The following is a 21,918-nucleotide window of genomic DNA, read 5'->3' on the forward strand; positions in this document are numbered from 1 at the left end:
GTTAAGAGCAAGAAAGCATGTTTTGCTTGTTAGCTCCAAGGAAAAATGTTATTTGTACCAGATTTATTTTGTGCAAGTGTGAACACATGCACAAAAGTCATTATCCGACAAATGTAAAAAAAAAAATGTACTCCTTTTGCAGTGAAGAAGCCAATCTTATTCATTTTCGAAATGTTTCTGACACTTACATGTGCTCTCAAATGCTCACATGAGTGGAATTAGTTGTATAATCCAGTTAGCTGCTCTTGTTACTGATCTTCTTCTTCTTTTCTTAAATATACTGTTATATTTGCTGTATATTACAAATGGGCTGCGTACAAACCAAGTATGCCCCATAATCAGTGTAAGCCAATTCCTGAACAAATGACTCTTGTAAGTTCTTCTTAGTAAATGATGTGCAATTTCCAGAATGAATGGCTCTTATGAACTGGCTCAGAAATATACAGCATAAACGGTGTCATTCGGTTGCTCATACAAATGGTTTTAATGAGTTGGTTCTTCATAGAGAATCAAAAACATATAGAATGACGGACATCTGATAGAAAATAATCTTATAAACCAGTTTATATTTCAATAACATAATTTGAATCAGTCTGAAATACTATTATTATTTTCCATCAACAAATAATGGTGCAGATTTACTGTGTCATCCAGCGTATGCTATGCCTCCTTTCTCTAAGGCATCGCCTTTATTTATTCAATGGAAACCAGCTGTTTGGGCTCTGGTTAGTTTGCCCTTAAAATCAAAAGCATTTGCATTTTGTTCACCCTCTCCGTGTCTGACGCAAAATGCAGTTGCCAGGTCCCTTGACACCAGGGCGGGTTGCCAGATCCCTTCCTGCTGATTATAGTTATTTCCACAAGCTGTTCCTCTGTGTGAGTGCTTTGGGCTGTGGGTCCATGTCCTTCTGATCACTGCGTCACAACAGTTCTTTTGCTGGCCCGGGGAGCGTGTTATTGTTGGATGTCTGCACTGTAATTTACCAGGACCAGACCACAGTTGGTGTTTCGTGAAATTTTCAGCTATCCCAAAAGAACCTCTGCACGAGTCCTTCAGAAACCCCTTGCTGACACCGTACAGGCCAACATAAGCAACAGAAGAGCCATCAGCTCGTTTAAAGAGACAGCTACTTATTACAGGGAGGCATTAAACACCGGACGTGGACGGAGGTCTGAAAACAAATCCCACGCCTCACCGAAGAAGCTGATGATTTTGTTTCAGAATGTATCCCAAATGTTTCCTGTTCCTTGTAAAAACACATTTTGATGGGACTCGGAGATGAACAATATTTCATTTGAGTCTTTACATATCAGTCATTCGCACTGCTCTGTAAAAACACAGGCAATGCAGAGTCATAATACCACATTTATGTTCTTTAAAGGTGAAGGTTTAGTATTTGCGGCACCAGAGGGATCTGCAGTTTGAGTCCTCCAGGGAGTTGCTTTTTGTGTTTTGTTTTTTTTTCTTCAGCTTAATAAGTCACATGCTATTTGCGGCTCAGGTAATTGGCCTTAATTTCCAGAGCAAAGATTACAGATGCTAAATCTGTGTGTATATATATATATATATATATATATATATATATATATATATATATATATATATAATGCATTTCATTACAGATCTCAGTTGCTCTCAAGCACTGTTTCTTATTCCTTGCAGTTTATATGGTATGTGTGACCGAGGCAGATGGCCCCTGCTATATATCAGATTAAGCCATTAGGCCATCAAATCTGTGTAATAGGTTTGGGTGGTCTAAGGCTGCAGGACCTTATTATGGCTCCTACCAAGTATGGATTCTTCCCTTGCCTGCTTCAAGAAAATACTCCAGCCACGAGTCAGTAAGCAAGTATATTCTTGTGTAATGCAGACCTGTTCTCATTATTTGACCAATTATAAAATGCGTTGTGTGACGTAATTACACTTCAGTTTCATTGTTTAAATAGACAACTGTGATGATGTCCATTTTTATCCAAATAATGTAAACCTCATATGGCTAATTAAGTTGTGATGAGTTCTGGTCATATATTCCTATTACCTTGAGATAAAGGGTCCTCCATATAAGCACATCAGGGAGGATAGAAGGAGCCGATTCCATTAACTCACGCATTGCTTATCTATAAATCACTCTGACTGTTATAGCTGTGTGGAAGTGTGTGAAAAGGCAAGGACGATGGGCAAAATGGGGGGAAGGGGTTAACAACAACAGGGATGTAGAAATTCCACCCTTGTGTTTGTGACTGTCACCAAAGTGCCACAAACCTAAGTGTGTGAGCTCTGAAACTTGCTGGTTCTTTATTATTCATTTATTTATTTTTTTTACTTAAACATTTATTATTATTATTGTTATTAATTAATTTCTTAGCATAATTCACACCTCAGTTTTAGACTTCCAAAATCCAACTGTTTTATAAATAATAGTTTGTATATGTGTATATGTATATGTGTGTGTGTGTGTGTGTGTGTATATATAATAAAAATTTTCTCCATTATTTTCATTTACTCATGAACCAAAATTAATCCTAGTGTTGTATTTCTATTATGTAAAAATATAATAATCCTTTATAAATGTAATTTATTTAAATAGCATACAGTTTTTTATTCACCTCTGTGTCTTTTGACTTGTCACCAAAGCATCAAAAAAAAAAAAAAAAATATATATATATATATATATATATATATATATATATATATATATATATATATATATATATATATATATATATATATATATATATATATATATATATATATATAATTTTTTTTTTAACAGTAGCCATTTCATTTAATTCAGTGTTTTAATTTTTCACTCAGAGTAATTCAAAGCTGTTGTTCTACAATGTCATTCCAGGTACATCAGTATTACAGCTCTTTGCCAGAGGATAAAGTACCATACGTGAACAGTCCTGGGGAGAAGCATCGCATCAAACAGCTTCTTCATCAGCTTCCCCCACATGACAATGAGGTAAGATCAGCTTGGGGTCTTACGCGAAAAGGTCACCAATCAGAATGCATGTGTGTTCGTACATGCCATCATTTGTGACGTGGGGCCATGCTTATGTGTCAACAATGACAATGAGTTTTTGTTGTGCAGGTGCGATACTGTAACAGCCTGGATGATGAGGAAAAACGAGAGCTGAAGCTCTTCAGCAACCAGAGGAAGAGGGAGAATCTGGGCCGTGGTAACGTCAGGCCTTTCCCGGTCACCATGACTGGAGCGATCTGTGAACAGGTGTGCAAGCATGATATCAGAATAAACCTTGGTTTGGGGTGAAGGAAGAGATCAGCTTCAGTGGTTCATGGAAACGGGTAGTTTTGTTCTTAGCCGATTATTTTTGTAGTCTGTTTTAAGGCTTCCTCTGGTTTTTGTGTGTGTTAGCCCACCTGGGATGTCGTGTAAGTGCCAGTAAGTGAATTAGAGCTGAATCTAAGCTGGATATGCATGTCTGTGACCACCTGCCTTGTTTCTCTCTCCTTCTGTTACTTCTTAGGAACAGATGTCACACTGACACAGTTTGGCTTTTTTCGCTTGTTTTAAATTTATCCTCTGCGGTGACACTCTTAAAGATATAAAGCCCCCATTTAGCCCACAGCTCTGTTGAAAAGATGCTGCCTTTCCGATAAATATTGGTCTCGAAGGTAACTGACACGCAAGTGTGTGTTTTTGTGGCTAGTTGAACGCATCTGTCTATCCCATTAAACATTTTCTGACTTTCCCCATAGCGCTATATTGGAAAATGCTGAAGTAGAGCTTTAATGAAGAAACCAGCTAATATCAACTGTTCCCTTCTGTTTTCAGAAACAATATGGTGGCCATTTTATGTGTAATTCTTCTTCTCTATGCTTTTTCATTGAGCGTGCAAAAAAATTTACTTTTAATTTATTAAATGAGAAATTAATGAGGTGTGGTTTGTTTGGGGTTGTTGTTGTTTAAACTTATATATCAAAACTTTTATTTTAGTTGGTTTTAACTTTATCAGTTGGTAGACAAATAGCTGGTCTGTAAGCACAAAATATTAGATTAAAATTATTATTTATTTACCCTGCTGCTAAATGACCTATAAATGTCAACAAGAACTTTCCTTCCTACCCTTTAACCCTCTCCATGAATTTCTCTCATTTTCAGTGTGGGGGGCAGATAAACGGAGGTGACATCGCCGTCTTTGCGTCACGGGCAGGCCACGGGGTGTGCTGGCACCCACAATGCTTTGTGTGCAGCATGTGTGATGAGCTACTGGTGGACCTTATCTACTTCTACCAGGATGGGAAGATCTTCTGCGGCCGCCACCATGCTGAGAGACTCAAACCCCGCTGTTCAGCCTGTGATGAGGTTAGATACTCTCTCCTTGCCTTACAGGACATGAACATCTACTTTAATTTGTATATTGTATGTGGGCCACCCAAGATGATTTTATTTCCCCATTGGAACAGATTCTGAGAAAGTTGCAGTGAATGGGTGCCATCAGACTGACAGTTAAAACTGCGGATGAAGGCATTATAATATTCCACAGGCAACTGTTTGAGGTTAAAACACTGTTTCTAAAAAAAAAACCTCTCCATGTGCCAAGACATTCATTGATGGCCAGGATTGGTATATAGTACTTGTGGATTATTGTGATGTTTTTATCAGCTGTTTGAACTCATTCACTGCAGAGGATCCTTTGCCGAGCAAATTTTTCAAAATCCGTTCCAATAAGGAAACAAAATCACAAGTACATTTTCAAAACCTTTTTTATGTTTTGCTGAATTATTCCATTAATCTTCTTAAGGTGTGGTCAAAACTACACATTGGTAAGCACAAAGTTGAACAAACTCCACTGTATATTTCAAATGAGAATTTTTTTCCCTTAGTCAAAATTTCCAATTGTGTGGATTCCTATTGAGATAATAGTACTTCACTTATGAAGGTTCAGCATACAAAAGCTAACAGCATCCTTAAAGTGCTATAGAAAAGCGATTTGCTTAATTTGCAGTAAAATGTAAAAAAAATTGAGACGTCTCTCATTGTGTAGTTAAAGATTGCACACAATGAGCCCCATTTCTCTAGTTCTCATTTTGTGTAGACAGCTGAATACATTGCATGATTACCATGGTTACAGAACTTCATCTCTATAGTGATAATAGAGTTACTGCTGTGCTGAAGCTCAGTCTGTTGCCTCAGTGGAGCCTTTAGCTTTAGTCCTGTCACTTCCACTGCAGAAAAATCTCTTATCTCTTATCTGTCTCTTAGATCATTTTTGCAGATGAGTGCACAGAGGCAGAGGGCAGGCACTGGCACATGAAGCACTTTTGCTGTTTTGAGTGCGAGACTGTTCTGGGCGGCCAGCGTTACATCATGAAAGAAGGCCGGCCGTACTGCTGCACCTGCTTTGAGTCCCTATACGCAGAGTACTGCGACTCCTGCGGGGAACACATCGGTAAGAGCCCATCTATCAGTGCCAACCTGAAATCCTCTCGTGTCCACGATAGGCCGGTCCACTTTGCTCTCACAGAAATTGCCCTGTAGCAACTGTCAAGAGACGACTGACCTGCTTTTTGTCTTTGTCGTCAAGATATTAAACAAGAAGGGCAGCATTGCAAATTGATAGTTTAGTCTGGCCTTCGCATTTAGCTTTTTGGCATCTTGTTTTGCAAAACTTCAGTCTGGAATTACTTTCCACATAGAACCACAGAAAGTAATTTTGTGAAACTGATTATAAACAGGAAGCAACAGTGCAGGTTTTCAAAACAGATGTTGTCCATTAAAGTGTGGCAGCTTAAAGAGAGCTGTGATTTAAAATCGAATGCATTTCTGTAATATGTGGCACACCATATAATCAGTTTTTTCCAAACACGTCTACACCTCACAAGGACACAATCCTTCAAAGACATCTTTGTTCTGTGTCTGTTTACATAAAGTAGCTGTCATTCAAAATCCAAGGGTTTTTTATTTTTATTTTGATAGGACAGATCAGGAAGTGAAGCGGAGTGTGTGTGTGTGTGTGTACATTAAGTTAAGGAAATACATAATTTGTAATACGTCTGTACCCATGAGCAATTACTACATATTTTTGATTTGTGACATAGGTGCATGTGATCTATGTGTAATTCATATCTTCTGATCGTGCAGGTATTGACCAGGGTCAGATGACATATGACGGCCAGCACTGGCATGCCACCGAAGCCTGTTTTAGCTGTGCTCGGTGTAAGAAGTCCCTGCTCGGTCGTCCTTTTCTACCCAAGCAGGGCCAGATCTTCTGTTCTCGGGCGTGTAGCGTTGGCGATGACCAAAACGGCTCTGATTCCTCAGATTCTGCATTTCAGAGCGCCCGTTCACGCGAGGCCCGGCGCAGCAGCTCCAAATCCAATAAGAGCAATAATGGTAGTATCGGAGGAGATGGGAACCAGGGAGGAAAAGGTTCAGCCGGGCGTTACTCTGCTGAAGTTGACCCGCTGTCCCTGCAAATGGATTTGCTTAGCCTTTCCAGTCAAACCCCAAGCCTGAACAGAGAATCTCCATCCTGGAAGACGCCAGCTGAGATGTATGGGTTCGAGAGCCGTAATGAACTCTCTTCAAACCCTCTTCATTTGCTCAGTCAGTGCAACATTCGGACTTCCTATTCTTCAAATCTTTCCCCTGGTCACCCAGCAGATCCAAGGCCCAAGGAGCCTGTGGCCCCCAAGAGACCTCCAGTATCTGCTCTGAAAGGACAGTCTTTGAATGAAAACTGGTTTCAACCCGGACCAGAGGACTATTACCCACCTGCACTGCGAACACAGGCGAGCTTTCAAGAGGTTCCACACAACAGCTTTATGGATAAGCGCTCAGTGAGCCTGCATGTATTCCAGAGGGAGAAGGAAAAGGATGTTGGGCCGCAGATGGGCCGTAGCAGGAACCCCATTAGTGCACTTGGCTTTAGCGAACATCTCACACCACTAGAGCAGACACCACATGGATCTATGGAGTCACTGGCTCTATCTAATGCTACAGGTACTTTTTTTTTCTTTTTCCCCATTTATATAATGTATAATTTGTGTGTGTGTGTGTGTTTGTGTACTGGCATTTGTGGTTCACGAGGACACAAATGTGTATAATGGCATGGGTACCACAAACGTAAGCATGGTTTATAAGGACACTTCCTGTGGTCTCGTAAAGCAAAAGACTTAAAAATCATACTAAACAGTGTTTTATCAAATAAATAAAAAATGCCAGTAGTTTTCTGTAAGGGGTTGGGTTGGAGTAGGGCGATAGAAAATGTTTTTTTTTTTACCGTCTAAAAACCATTACAGCTATAGAGAGCCATTTTAAAAATGTTTTTTAAGGATGTCTCTGATTAACACAAGGATGTGTTTATTTGATTACATTTTTCACGATTCTTTGACGAATAGATGTTGTTGTTTTTTTTTATATAAAGTTCAAATGAACATCATTTATTTTAAATAACAGAAATGTAATTATAACAGTCTTTTCTGTCTCTTGATTAATTCAACGCATCCTTGTTTAGGGATTTGAAAAAACTAAAAATCTAGTGCATTATTTGCCAACTTATTGTCAGACTAGTGTTGTCAAAGGTACCAACCGTGATACAATTTGGTACTGAAATTTTAAAAACGTCCATTTCTCATTAAGATATGAGTTATGCACTGTTTATCTGTTGATAGATGGGCCTTTCAAGCGTGAAGCGCTGATCATTGAAGCAAATCACAATCGTATCTGTTGAGTGCATAAACACAATGACCAATCAAAGCTGTTTAAATATCTGCTCAACAGCGCTCAAATCTTAAAAATTCCATTACAGAATGGTATCACGATCAGTACTTTTGTCAACACTGTTACACTCGGTTGGGGACGCGAGAGAATATTACAGTTGTCTTGCATGTGTTTCCACTCTACAGGTACCTCTGCAGATGGAGGAAGTAAACGGCAGGAGCACTTGTCTCGCTTCTCAATGCCAGATTTGAGCAAAGATTCTGGCATGAACGTGTCTGAAAAGAGTAACATGGGCACCCTCAGCTCCTCTGTGCAGTTCCACAGCTCTGAATCTCTTCGTAGCTTGAATTCCGCACAGCCCTACCTAGAGCTTGAAGCCCCGGTGCAAGTCAAATTCCCTGTGCAATACACTCGTGAACAACCTGGAATCAATGCTTTGCCACCTGGCTTTGCCTATCAAGAGGAGGATCGCGTAAGTTTGGTAAGCAATGCCAACAACGCCCGTCTACCACCCATGAGCGAACGCACCCGCCGGCGCAGCATCGACCACCAAGAGCCACGCCGTCGACACCACCACCATCGCTCTCGCCGTTCCAGGCGCTCCCGTTCGGACAACGCACTTAACCTCGCAGCTGAGCGGCGCCCAGCTCCCAAACGATCTCAGCTTCATGTGCGTGAGGATTATGACCAGTTCCCTCCACCCCGTGGGTCAAGGGACAACTACGGAAGTGGAAGCAGCAGGCTGAGACAGCAGCCTTTCAGACCTTGCCCTCGGACAACCTCCGACCTAACTCTTCAAAACCCCGCACTGCACCGACACCAGGGCCCTTATTCGTGGGACCAGTACGATTACGATGACGATTGGTGCTCGACATGTTCCTCATCTTCCGAGTCGGAAGATGAAGGGTATTTTCTGGGCGAGCCCATTCCCAGACCGGTCCAGCTGAGGTACATGACCAGCGAGGAGATGCTACGCAAATACAACTCTTCGGGACTGGGCGCATCCGGGCAGTTCGGAAGCCGAGGACAGTTACACACACGCAAACGTAGGAAAAGCAAGAACTGCATTATATCTTAAAAGTCGCACCTGCTGCATCCTGCACAACCTTGCACAAGATCCCCATCCCTATAGTTTGAAAGGCTTTCCGGTGTTGTGAGGCTATCAGTGAATATTACGCAGTCATTTAATTTGTTCACAGCTCAATTGCATATGCATGCTTTCTCATGTGATATTTCTGAATTATTCTGGATGTTACACTTTTTTTTTTTAAAGAACTTCTTAAATATTAAATCCGCAGCACTGTTGCCGCATTTGTTACAGCTAATGTGCAATTTTTTGGTTATGTAATCCATTCAGGCACAGTGATGTTTTTTGTTTTGTTTTTTTTTTTGGTGTTTGCTTTGGGCTGAAAACCCCATTGATAAGATGTATATAGGCAATTGTATGAAGAAATTCACTAAGTTAAGGATGTAATGTAAATTATCTGTAAATGATGTACCACATATTTTTATATTTTGTATCAATAGAATCATTTATGTACTAAGCATAATGTAGAGAAAATAGTAAAGGCATGCACGTTAATTTGTTGATTTTTGTCCTGTATTGGAAATTAAAGAGTATTTCTGTGAAAGATTTGATTGACAGCTCTTGGTTCTTCATCATCATAGCATTCTGTGATCTCTGATTCAGATTAGACACCAACCACTCGCCATCTGCTCCATGCATTAATGCAAAAGACCACAGAGCATCCACGGGATCCAAATGGCTAGTCTCACTTACAGATACACCTCATTGCTAATGACAGTGCTTATGAAAATTCAAGGATTCATTTCGGTTTCCATCTTCGATTTGGGACTTTAAAAGATGGGGAAACGTTTTTGCATCTAGTTCAAGCCTTGCTCTCTGTTTGCATTCTAAACCATCATTCTGTCAATAGTGCTGCTGTTTAAGCAATAAGATATAAGGATATCATATTACTCGCAGACAGAATGTTATTTTAGCTGCTGGATAGTACATATGTGTTTTTCGTATATGTAAACCATGACCACAGTCCCATGTGCTATAAGCCTGAAAAATGTATCTGAACTTGTTAAAAAAGTGGCAAAGAGCTAATGTTCCTGACAGGCCAGAAACATGAGATGCTTTGCGCTACTGTCTGAGGAATGTTTGTCCTCATATGTGCTTAGAAGTGGTCAGAGGAGTCTTGAAAGAAAGTTTTTGGCAGTGTTATGGCATAACCAGCTGCATAAACGTGATCTAGCTCTTCCTCTTATTTTTGGTAGAGAATAATTGGCGGCCCTTATTTAATTTTTTTTTAAATATATATAAAATAGGCGTATTTGAACCGAGAAGCCATTAATAACGTTCTTACTACATTTTTGTATTATGCATTCCGGATGTCACAATAATAAAGTACGTTCAAAACAGACTGAAGTTTAAGGCAGTATTATTTATTGAAAATCCTGATTCTTGAACGAATTGTGCTTTTCGAATCAAAACTCTTGATTCGTTTCACAAATGTGAGAGGAACAGATCGCTCTTTAAGCATATTCATTCACCATAAAACTGTAGTGAACTTTTAACGATCATTCAGTTCGTGTAAAATGAAAATGAGAACGAATCATTACTGGCTTTGCAAAAGCAGATGGCTCGGTTCACTGACAACGATTCATTCATGAATACTGGTACTGATTCAATTTTGATTTACGGAGCTGTAGTGGACAGATTTTCAGTTAGTAAAATTCGTTCTGTTTCTGTTGTATGCTAGAAGACTGAAAATATAATGATTGCATGTCCTTTTTAAAACTGAAACGCTTCGATACCAAAACCTCTTCAACTTTTCTTCTTGTTTTGTTCTTCACACGTACTGTATGCCTGGTCATGCTGGTTCTGAACAAAATGAGGGTGAATAATTGGTGAGAGCTTTTCAATGTTCGTGTGAACTGCCTCTTTAATTACAGTATTATCTGTAAAGGAGCAGTTTGAATCTTCCCTGTCAATCAATAATTGCAAATGAAACACATTTTAGTTTGATGGGTTTTTTTAGCCACATGTTTTTTTCAGTGCGATTTTTTTTGCTGTATGTCAGGGGCAATTTTGAAAGCGCTGCAAATTGGCACGGACTGCATAATATAATGTTAAAAATAGTTCCCAGAGGTCCACTGAGGGCTGATACTGCAGACAAAGCGAAACCATGAAATTGTGAAACAGCTCAGGCGTAACTTATAGTCATAATGGAAAGTGTCGAACTCGTCTTTGCCGTTAAGGGCAGTGGCCCATGACGGTTTTTCCTGACAATTTCAGATCATTTGTAAATGGCCTCCAACTAACCTGCATTACTGATAGCTCGATGTTCGTGAGATCACACACAAATGCTCCTATCTACAGTATGCTCATTTACCACATTTTAGATAGCAAAGCCTTTTGACTTACTCCTCTGTTTTGTTATTCTATTTGATAACAGTTCCTTTACCCTCAGAGAGAGTCATCTTTCTCTGCCCAAGAATCACTACTGTCCTTAACTGAAGAAATATCTCATTAAAGCAGAAAGAGACTGGCATTATCCCGCTTATGACCCCTGTATTAATCTGTGGGCCATGACTGAATTAATCTAAGGACCAGAACTGAGAGCAGGCATTATACTTAAAACCATTAAAAACAATATGTATATAAAATCTGTGAGTTTATAGTCAATCCATCTATTGTGGAAATTACATGTCTTTTCGGCAATTTGTGGTTCAACTTTATGCTTTTAGAGCATTTATGTCAGAGGTAACTGATGTAGAAAGCACTTTCAATGACGTGACATGACCACTGCAGTCATTATTTGTTGACCCAAGAGAACTGACTGCTGTAATTCCTATTTAAATATGATTATCTTTTATGCACAGTTTTTCATGTAAATTTTTCTCTGGAGCATTAAAGTTAAAGCCATCAGCCTGTGCATAAGTTTGACATATATTCTAACTGTCATTTCAAATTTTGAGCACTCTTTCTGTTTAAAAGCCATGTCCTGTTAATATCATCCAGTTTCAAACTTAAATATTCAAGATTAAGCCAAAAATGACTTGCCGTTCATATTTATGTCCGTTTCATTTCTATGTTCAAGTGCACAAATTTACGCTAATGTCACAGAATATTTCAGTTTAGGTTTTATAAATAAATAATATATTTAGTAATATATTTTTTATATATTTCAAATATTTAGTAAACATTAGATTCGTAATGCTTCAATACACATATGCACATTTGTAAAACATGCTCATGTACGTAAGGTATTTTTTAATCTGAGAAAATAGTGCGATTCAAGCATTTACGTGCTGAATATTTCCTATTGTTTAGATTATTTCAGCTTTATACCACCCTTCGATCCAGTCGGTTGAGGTGTTTACATGGATGCTTTTAGTCTGATTGAGCCTTCAGGATGATTACTAACAAATTAAACATAGCTATTTATTTGCTATGTGTATACTTAACTCATATCTGTCATTTGTAACACCTTATAATTTGCCAAATACTTTAAATAAATGATTGTTACGATGTTGTCGTATTAAAATCATGTTGTGCGTGAATCATCTAATTGTTCAAAATAACTGGTGTCATTACTATTACTGAAACGCAGCGCAGACACTCTTCTGGGTGTTATTAAGAGCCACAATTAGGGAAAACTGTTTATAATTATACTGCTCAGCAGCATAGCCAGATTCAATTCACAAGTGTTTTTGTTTTTACAATGCTTCAGTGTTACAAGCCATCATCCCATGCTCCTCGGTAATATGTGCCTATAGGGCACTTTCTCAACTGGCCCTCGTGCGTTCAGTTAGAAGCCGATGGGCTTTCAGGAGTGTTGACTGCTTTGAATCAATTATTTTAGCATTTCCCAGCTGCATTCTGTTTGGGTTCATTTGTGCAACCCTGAGCAATGTCAGCTCTCTTAGAGTTGCAATGAAACGTAAATAAGAATAGATCTTTTCTTCCGTGCTGGGATGTACGTCCAAAGAAAAACTGACAAAATGCATACATCACCAGAGAGAAGTCCAGTGGCGACTCGATTGTGATTGAATATGCAGCTCACAAAGTGCGTTAGGAAACTGAACATATTAATTGATGAACTGCTGAGTCAGGTGTAAGATCTATAACATGCATTTAGAACATAGAATGAGGTGAATTTCCATTACAGGTTTTTTTTTTTTTGATGTATACATCAGATAGAGTGATACATACTGACAGTATGTTTAGTCACTGTTCCAAAAAGAATGAAAAGTGCTTGAGCTGCCTGCTGTTGCTATGGTTACCATGGCAGGCAAAAGTGTGTTGTTGTTTTTTTTTTTTTTTTTTTTTTTTTTTGCAAGTGCCTATTTACCAGAGAAATATGTGACCTGACTAACTTGGTGATGACTGAACTCAGGCAGCAAGAATATGTGGATTCAACATGCTAGTTCATCAATGCTGGGGAGGGAAAGCAGCCAAAGGCATTGATTTTATGTTGAGAAACATACACGATTATCATCCAAAGCCCATCCTTCTAAAAGTTTTGTTAATTGTTGTTTATTCAGGAGATGAATATGACACTTTAATATCTATCCTCATGATTTTATGCATTAATGAGATTCTCGTGTCACCAGCTGGATGTTGCGAGTTATCTGCCAAGATATGACATCAAACCCCTTGAGGGTGTATCCCACAACACATATATACCCACGCTCAGAAAACCATAATGCATGTAACTAATTTAAAACACCACAAATATATTCTCAGAAACAGCGATCTATTATACAGCACGTAATAATACACTCGATTCAAATCCATTCTGCTCTGTTTGTTTCCATTCACAAATGCCCAGACAGCAACCTGTGCTATTTGGACACAATGACAACACAAATCCATTACAATGAACACCACATGTCTACGCTGTGATGCTACCGCAGCTAAATGGAGCCATTCAGAGCTCATAATCCTCGGATCAGGAGGTCTCAGGACTGTTTAACATTCATAGAGACATTCATTTCTTACTCACACATAGGAGATAATCCCACAGTGCCAAAGGCCCCATGATTTCCAGCTGCAGCCCCAGTCATTCTACAGACATTAATGACCTTACTGGAACATGCCCATCTGTGCACTTAAACGCATGCTCATTTACTGGGACAGGTTGTCCACATTAATTCTTCTGATAATTACAAAGAATTTTATATTTTCTTAATTCAAAATGGTATTTCTAATGTTTTTTCAACCAGTGCTTGTTATTACTTTTGTAATATATATATATATATATATATATATATATATATATATATATATATATATATATATCTCTTTTATTCATATCGCCCAGCCCTGTTGTATGCTTTGTACCAATTGTATTGTAGCTTACGAGTGTTTTAAAAGGTGAAAATGACTGTAGAGTGAGTCATGACGAATATTTGCTTTGCACATTAACCTTGTGATGTCAAAGTCTGAGTGCATCTGCTTGCGCACTCATCCTCTAGATTAATGATCGATTTCAGTTTTACACTCGACAGAACGGCACCTGAACGTTAATAACGGGACGCAGGAATGTTAATGAAACTAATTATATTAACATTGTCTGCCCGTCTCTTCACAGATTCCATACCATCATATCATCTGCCTTTGCGGATTGGCGGCAATATGAGCGGAGGACAAATTAGGCTACTTAATGCAAAAGGGCCGGTCAGTATGCTGTTCAGCTATTATTAGTGTTCAGCCCTTAATGCGTTTTAGCTCTTTTTCAACCACTTAACAAACCAAGGACATTTAAACAAAATCCATATGCAGAAGACTGAGAGGACTGGGGTCACATTGTGGGGAACATAAAGTGTTTTTCATGAGATCATGACATTGGTATTGTGATTGAGAGGTGATTACTAATGTTTTAAAAGAGATCTTTAAAAAAAAAACACTAAAATCCCATCATTATTTTTGACTAAATAAATGTAGCTTTAGTGAGAATTCTTAAAAACGCATGAAAACAAACTTATTAATGGTAGTGTGTATAACTCATTCCACTTACTGTATTACAAATACCAACAACACAATGGACATCACACAACTATATTTACATATATATATCGGAGTGGCCTATATTTTAACCCCTACTTTCCAAAGAATGTGAAAGAACCAGAAGAACTGCACTAACACCAAGCATTTCATTAGACAAAAAATAGTTCCACTTCAGAAAATGGGAGGCTACATTTTTTACATTGTAGCATAAAAGTCACAGTATAGATAGGTCAGAAAAGAAACATAACATTAAAGTAGGCCTAATCAGTTTCACTTAAATACATTTAAAAGAAACAGCTACACTTCTAGCTTTTTTAGTTTAAAATAATTGGTGATAAAAAAGTGCTTCCAGTGTAGTGTTGCACTGTGTTTGAATTTGCAGTTGAACATCATCTTATTAAAAGCTGATCACTCACTGCTACGGTAATTCTGCAGTGAACAAACAGTGCCATCCATTGGCAGTTAAAAGTATTGTCCCATAATTTAAATTGAAATGATTTATTTATATACACAAGGATGGTTTGAATTTTAACTGAAACAGATTTCATATGAAAGTCACGAGTCGTGGGAACTCGTTTATGTTTCATATGAATGCATATTTTTGTTTTATCCTAGACCCAGAATTTCAGTCATAAAATATGAAAAAAGCATGATACACTTTGGGTGCTGTGGGAATTCCATAATCATTGATAGTCAGTTAAATGAATCCTTCAGTTAATCCCGTGAAACAGCTGAGGCGGTGATAAAGCGTTACGTCAATCATTACTGGCCTGTGAAGTTCACACAGTACCTATTAAACTGCTAATGACTCTAGGACGCCCCGCACAGCCTGTCCGGGACTGATAAGACAAAAAATTCCCTCAGCTCAACCTTCACGATGTTCTACAACCCCAAAGCCCCTGTTTCGCAATAACATGGGTGGGCTGATTTAATAGGGTCAGCCTCACTTAATAGTTCAACTATCTGCACTACGATAGAAATGGAACGAAGGCAATCTTCCAGAGCTTACAATGCCCTTATAATGTTTGCTTAGGGCTGGAATATGCTCAGTGTTCTGAAAACTGCTAAGAATAAAAATCTAAGCATAATTTGCTGACTTTGTAAACTACTTAAAAACAGTTGTAAAAACAGGGCTTTGAGGTAACTAGCTTTGACTCGTTCGGTTTGTAAATCGGTGCAAAAATCTGGACGGAAAAAAGAAAAGGAATAATATAGTGAATTCCAGCCTTTAGCTAGTTAATGGCTAGCAGGGCATGTAGAAATAAGCATGGGTTACTTCAGACATTATGTAATGTAGTTAGACATTTGTTCAGTCACTGACAAAGAAAGAAAAAAAATGAGAAGAGGTCCTTAAGTTTTATAAGGTGTTCTGAGTGGTAGTGAAAATAAATGTAGCCAAAAATTGGCCAGTTTTTTCTTAAACCTGTGAAAGTAAGAGAACATGCAGATCAAATAAAATGTTTTGTATTTCACATTTATTCATCTAAAAACATAACAGTCGGTATAACAATACGGTATATTTAGTTTTTTAGTATAACAGCTCTCTTGTCACTAAAATATATTGACAGCTATAGCTAATGGTTTTCTCCACAACTTAATAAATCTATATTTCAAGTGCATTTATCTATTTATTGTTATATAGCCTATCATCATAGTGGCCTTTATTGCTAAATAAACTCAACCAGTCTGTCTTTATAAATATAATTTTGATAAATATGATAATAATTTAATATTTCTTGTACAAGTCCACATCTAGTCCATATTTACATCAGTATACTCTAAAGCTTGGTCTCTAGGCACATAACGTCTTCGGAGGAGGATCCACACGCTCTGATTTTCTCAAACTCTTGGGAAATCTCAAGGAGAGTCTTGCCTTTTGTTTCAGGAAGGATGAAGAAGATGTAGAGAGCTGCTATCAGACAAACGAAGGAGAAGAGAACAAAGCTCAGAGACTTCAGAGCGGCCTGCAGAAACATGGATGAGAAACATGGTCTTTGTTAAAGTGAGACGGCAGAGCGGTTTATAGGAGCAGCGAAAAGGTGTCTTGAAAGCCTGGAATTACACATTGTTCAAGATGTAGACACATAAAAGGGCATGCATGAAATAATTATTCTGTATTTTAGTTGGTCTTTTAAAACAGTATACAGAAGAGAGAGATTTAAAATACAGTCATATTCACTGGCTTTAATATATAGTATATATATATATATATATGTATATATATATATATATATATATATATATATATATATATATATATATATATATATATATATATATAAGCTCCTTACATAAACCAATAATGAAGCATCTAATAGCAATGACATTTACTGATGCTGCATTTGTGGGAAATATGCTTGCTATATATTTTAAGTTTATAAGATGTAAACAAAAAATATATAACAAATTAATATATAATAAAAAGGTAGGTTTTGTCAAGATTTTTTCTTCTGAAGAAAGCCAAAATGTCATGGATGTATCATGGATGTTATGTTTCACAGAGATTGGTAGGTCTATTAGTAAAATCTGTTTAGCTATTGTTCTTGCATTTTCTGACAGTGGTGACAGTTTGTGTGCCGATAACTAAAGATATATTAAGGCTATCTTAATGCCCTTTTAGATTTTCCTTTAGGCATGTTCATTTTTAGGGCCTATATGGTCAGTTGTAAAGATGTTTAAATCTCAATATAGCTCCAGGAAGAACGTTCAGGTAAAAAAACTATATAATTAAATATATATATATATATATATATATATACATATATATATATATATATATATATATATATATATATATATATATATATATATATATATATATATATATATATATATATATATATAGGGCACCTCAATGTGGCTCCATGTCTAGATTTTTGAATTTTACAAATTTTTCTGTGGTTGAAAAACCAAATGTTTGCTGATGCTTATTGTATTTCCAACGGATTGTCTGAAGAACAGAGAAGATGCCAAAAGAAAAGTTTTCTAAGACTTAAAATCTAAAATGGCAATAAGATATTTTTAATACATTTAATCCAAGTTACAGCCATGCAATCTAATGTCAACAGATTTACTAACAGACCTACCAAAAAATAATTAACGATGCTACCATCTTATATTTAGCTATTATTTATTTATTTATTTTCACCTGCCCCACTCTACAAAATAGTGGATTACTCCATAAATATATTTTCATGCCATTTAATTTTGGCTTTCTTAACTATACATGCTTATCCTAAAGAATTTGAGCCAGGGACCACTGGTTGAGTTGACGGAACGACCCCCATGTTGTTTATGTTATTGTTATGGGAATGGACTTACAATAAGGAATGGGAAGATGAATCCAAGCAGGGTGAATCCCAGCCAGCGTAGGAGGCCGGTAATCACAAATGCAGCCGGGCGGTAAGACTGGATGAAGATCTCACTGGCGAGTGATGGGACTATTCCAGCTGTTCAGATCAAACTGGTTTGAGTTGTTGGCACTGGCTAGTCACTTTAGAATCAATCTGTTATGTGCTAAGCAGTCTGCTAAGAATAAATGCTATGTTACATGAAATAGTTTACCTGGGCCTCCTGTATTGCAAATAAAGAACAGGAAAATGAGGATGACAGTGATATATGGAAACACAGAGCTGTAGTCCTGCACACGAAACAGAGGTACTGTAATAAAGCTCTATTTTGATCGCTGTGAGATGTTAAACTATAAAGAGACTCACCTTTAGGTACATGGTGAAAGTGATTAATGCCATAATGGCTGACATTCCCCCAAACCCTTGGCACATCAAGGTTCTCCTCCCCACACTCTCAATAAACAGCCCCTACACGTGCACACAAACGATTCATGATGTTCCTCCATGACAAACGACCTCAGTCTGATATCGGATTAGACACTCTGGACCTTACTTACACAGGTTATGGAGATGAGAACTTCTGATGTCCCTATGCCCAGAGTTACGTAACGGATCTTGTCTATTGGAATACCTGCTTCCAAAAAGATGTTGAAAGAGAAGACGGTGATCTGTGAGCAAGAAGGGTGAAAATTCACAATATTTAGTATACAGTTTGTTCTGTAAGGATGTCTTTTTGGCAACACAAAGACAGACGTTTGTTCAGGAGCATAATTTGGTGTACTGAGTATAAATGATAAATGATTTACAGCAGAGATGCCGCTGAACTGGATGCATCCGTTTAAGACAATCACAGAAAGGACCTGCCAGCGCAGGTGTTTGTCTCTCAGGAGATCCAGCACACTCTTGTTGTGCTCCTCTCCGATGACCGCTTGTTCTGCTAACATCTCCTCTATCTCCAGCTTGTAATTGCCTGGTCCCCACAGACACTGCAGTGCTGGCAAACAAAACGTGAATCTGTGATTTACACAAAAGACGTTCGCAACGACATACAGAGGTCGAACCATTAAATGCAAAGCACCTTTTTTGCACCGTTGATGGTCGCCTTTCTCGATCAGAATATATCGTGGAGCATCAGGGAAGAACGGCAAGATTGCCAGCTGGGCCATGCAAAAAAATCCTGGGACGCATAGAAGAATGTTCCAGCACTCCTCACGGCCAAGAATCTCCCTGTGAATAAAATGAGAAACTTAAGCTCAGTTCAAAGAAATATTGAGTATCAAAAGATTCCTTTCCTGAAGACAGATCAATTTAGACAGATAAATCAAACCTGAACGTTGGCATGAAAAAAAGTCACCCCATCTACATAACCGGTCAAAAGCAAAGACCAAAAAGTAAAAAAAAGATGCTTATTTGTTGCTTAGTTGTTGTCAGTTATTTTTTTGTGCTTGATTATTAATAAGTATTCTTATTGTTATTAAGGTTTCTGGTGACTAATATATTTGTGAAAAGCATATTTTGTTTTAGGATTTATTAAAAACTTACTTTTTTTATTTTACAAGAAAAATATTACATGTGGTACACACTTGGTAGCACTTTATTTAAAGTTGTCATAATACAAAGTAATTACCTAATTAAGTGCTTAGAAGTAGCCATTTTACTTACAAAATGTACTAACTAATGAAGGAACAACCTGTAATTACAATTTGTAATTATGTAAACATAAAATTATGTAATAAATTATGTAAAAATTAAGTAACACTGATAATAATACTTCTGACTGCAATTGACTGCAAGCTTGATTCAAATATCCAATCAATTCAATGGCAAAGTTTTAATACTTAATTAATTATTACCTGAGGCCAACAAACTGTCCTAATAGTTTACCAAGGGACATAAAGGTAGTGGCTGTGATTGCCACCATGCCTCTGATTCTCTTTGGTGAACTCTCCCCCAGGTAGATGGTGTGTACACTCAAACCCAACCCTTCGAACAAAGAGCAAATCACATCTTCATACAATCGCATCTTATTATAATTAATTTACAGTCTAATGCACATACCTGATCCGAATCCAAACAGGAAGCGTGCTACAAGTATCAGCTCAAACGAGTAAGTAGGTTTGCTAATGTACATGATCACTGTGGCCACAACTGCTATGGTACTAACCAACAGCATGGCTCCTTTTCTGCAAGAGGAAGACGACAGCAGAAGATAGACAGTAAGCGAACGTCAGTTTTGATAAAATGAAGATTAGAAAAGCAGATGGGGATGGGTGAGATTAACCTTCCCAGATGACTGGTAAAGTATCTGACAGTAGTGGAGCCTATGAGACCTCCTAAAGCGTAAAGAGCTACCACAGTCGACCAGATAAAGGTGACGGTCTTCTCTCCTGGAACCTCCCCGTAGTGATACGTCCAGCTGCTGTTAATAAAGCTCTGAATGTACTGTGGGAAAACAGATAGCAGATCAGAAAAAAATCTGATTCATACCTAGATTGTAAGTACGAAACTGAACTGATACTTAAATGAGCTTCTGGTAAAGTTTCTTAATGATTCCTTAAAGAACATTTAACATCTACTGAACCGTTTGTTTGTACAATAAAAGAAACTTCTTTCGATTATTAAAATACTGTTCTTTCAAAGCTTTTTTTGGGGGAATCACATATAGTTCATCTACGGAATCGTTGTGAAAACTCAAAAAAAATGTACATGGTGTTACTCGGTACATATGTGTAATTACACTGTAACAAGGACACGGGATATTTTATAACTCGTTTCTTAATACGATAACAGGAAACAAATAAATAGAAACTCAGGTGCGCACTGGAGTTGGAGAGCTTATCGCTGCGAGATGAAATCCATTTTGAAACGATCCTCCCAGTCCCAGCACAACGATAAAGAGAAGTGCTTTCCCACCAACCTGAAATTACAGTCACGCTGTTCATATCCAACATTTGAATTTTAATACTTTTTGATATTTCAAATTCAAAGAGCAAGCACAGAGGGAGTTTCTCTTGCTCGAGAATGACACAAAGACATTGAATGAATGAGTAAACTTTGGTTAAGACTTTAATTCTGCTATTGGCTAATAGATATAAAGAAAATAAATGGGTTATTTTACAGAGACGTATTATACAGTAACATACAATACACTCGTTCTTGACATTATCGTTATTTTGTTGAAATGTAATTATTTAGGCGGTAATTATTTCATTCCTCTATAATAAATCAGATTTCAGTTTTAAAGATCTGGCAGTATTTTCAAATAACATGTTCCTACCAGTTCCTGCAACATGCTCTTCATGCTTTTCTGCTTGTATCTGTTTGTGTCTATGAAGCACCACTGCTTCTCCAATAAATACAGTGTCATCCCTGTTAGGCATTTGATTAATTTTTGACACTGGAATGACTCGTCACATTTTGTCTCCTAAAAGCTATCTCTATCTATTTGTCCAGATAATTGCTTTTTATATATATTTTTTACTGATATTATCAAAAAATTGTATTCAAAAAAACTTTACATTTAAAAGACCTGATAAAAATATAAAGATTAAAATTAAATGAATATAGATAGAAAGTAACAAAAGATCATTAATAAAAAAATGAATTACGTAATTTTTAGAAAGACAAAATGTACAAATTTAACACCCACGTGATGCAGTGTTGCTTACATCATATTCTTTTTCTGGTATGTTTTTATACTTCTGTTAATTTTTTTTTATTGTAACAGTCAGGTAGTAATTTGCACTTAGCATTAGACGGCATTCTTAAAGCTGTAGTTGGTAACTTGTTTTTGATAAAAAAAAAAAAAAAAAAAAAAAAGGAAACAAAATCAATAGTTTATAATGTTTTCTAATTT

At 37.4% G+C, this 21,918-nt stretch overlaps 2 protein-coding genes across 5 annotated transcripts in view; one reads left to right on the forward strand and one right to left on the reverse strand.

The window, feature by feature from the left end:
- The window catches only part of prickle2b (prickle homolog 2b), a 69,142-nt gene extending 59,820 nt beyond the window's left edge, over window positions 1–9,322 (forward strand). For all 4 annotated transcript variants that reach the window (XM_043252651.1, XM_043252652.1, XM_043252654.1 and 1 more), the window contains 6 exons: window positions 2,853–2,966; window positions 3,096–3,233; window positions 4,128–4,331; window positions 5,232–5,418; window positions 6,111–6,971; window positions 7,877–9,322. In XM_043252651.1, coding sequence (XP_043108586.1) covers window positions 2,853–2,966; window positions 3,096–3,233; window positions 4,128–4,331; window positions 5,232–5,418; window positions 6,111–6,971; window positions 7,877–8,769 — 2,397 coding nt within the window. In that variant the 3' untranslated portion in view covers window positions 8,770–9,322. The remainder of the gene's footprint in view (window positions 1–2,852; window positions 2,967–3,095; window positions 3,234–4,127; window positions 4,332–5,231; window positions 5,419–6,110; window positions 6,972–7,876) is intronic.
- A 6,848-nt stretch (window positions 9,323–16,170) lies between these two features.
- slc2a9l1 (solute carrier family 2 member 9, like 1) lies at window positions 16,171–21,397 on the reverse strand. The gene is made up of 12 exons (XM_043251545.1): window positions 21,340–21,397; window positions 20,884–20,979; window positions 20,344–20,504; window positions 20,121–20,245; window positions 19,916–20,045; window positions 19,141–19,289; window positions 18,869–19,056; window positions 18,620–18,730; window positions 18,429–18,530; window positions 18,277–18,352; window positions 18,034–18,161; window positions 16,171–16,676 (listed from the first exon to the last, which is right to left on the reverse strand). The coding sequence occupies exons 1-12, from the start codon at window positions 21,361–21,363 to the stop codon at window positions 16,491–16,493; spliced, it is 1,476 nt and encodes a 491-aa protein (XP_043107480.1). The 5' UTR covers window positions 21,364–21,397; the 3' UTR covers window positions 16,171–16,490.
- Between the last annotated feature and the right edge of the window lie 521 nt (window positions 21,398–21,918).

This window comes from Puntigrus tetrazona, chromosome 11, assembly GCF_018831695.1.
Source record: "Puntigrus tetrazona isolate hp1 chromosome 11, ASM1883169v1, whole genome shotgun sequence".
NCBI lineage: Eukaryota > Metazoa > Chordata > Actinopteri > Cypriniformes > Cyprinidae > Puntigrus > Puntigrus tetrazona.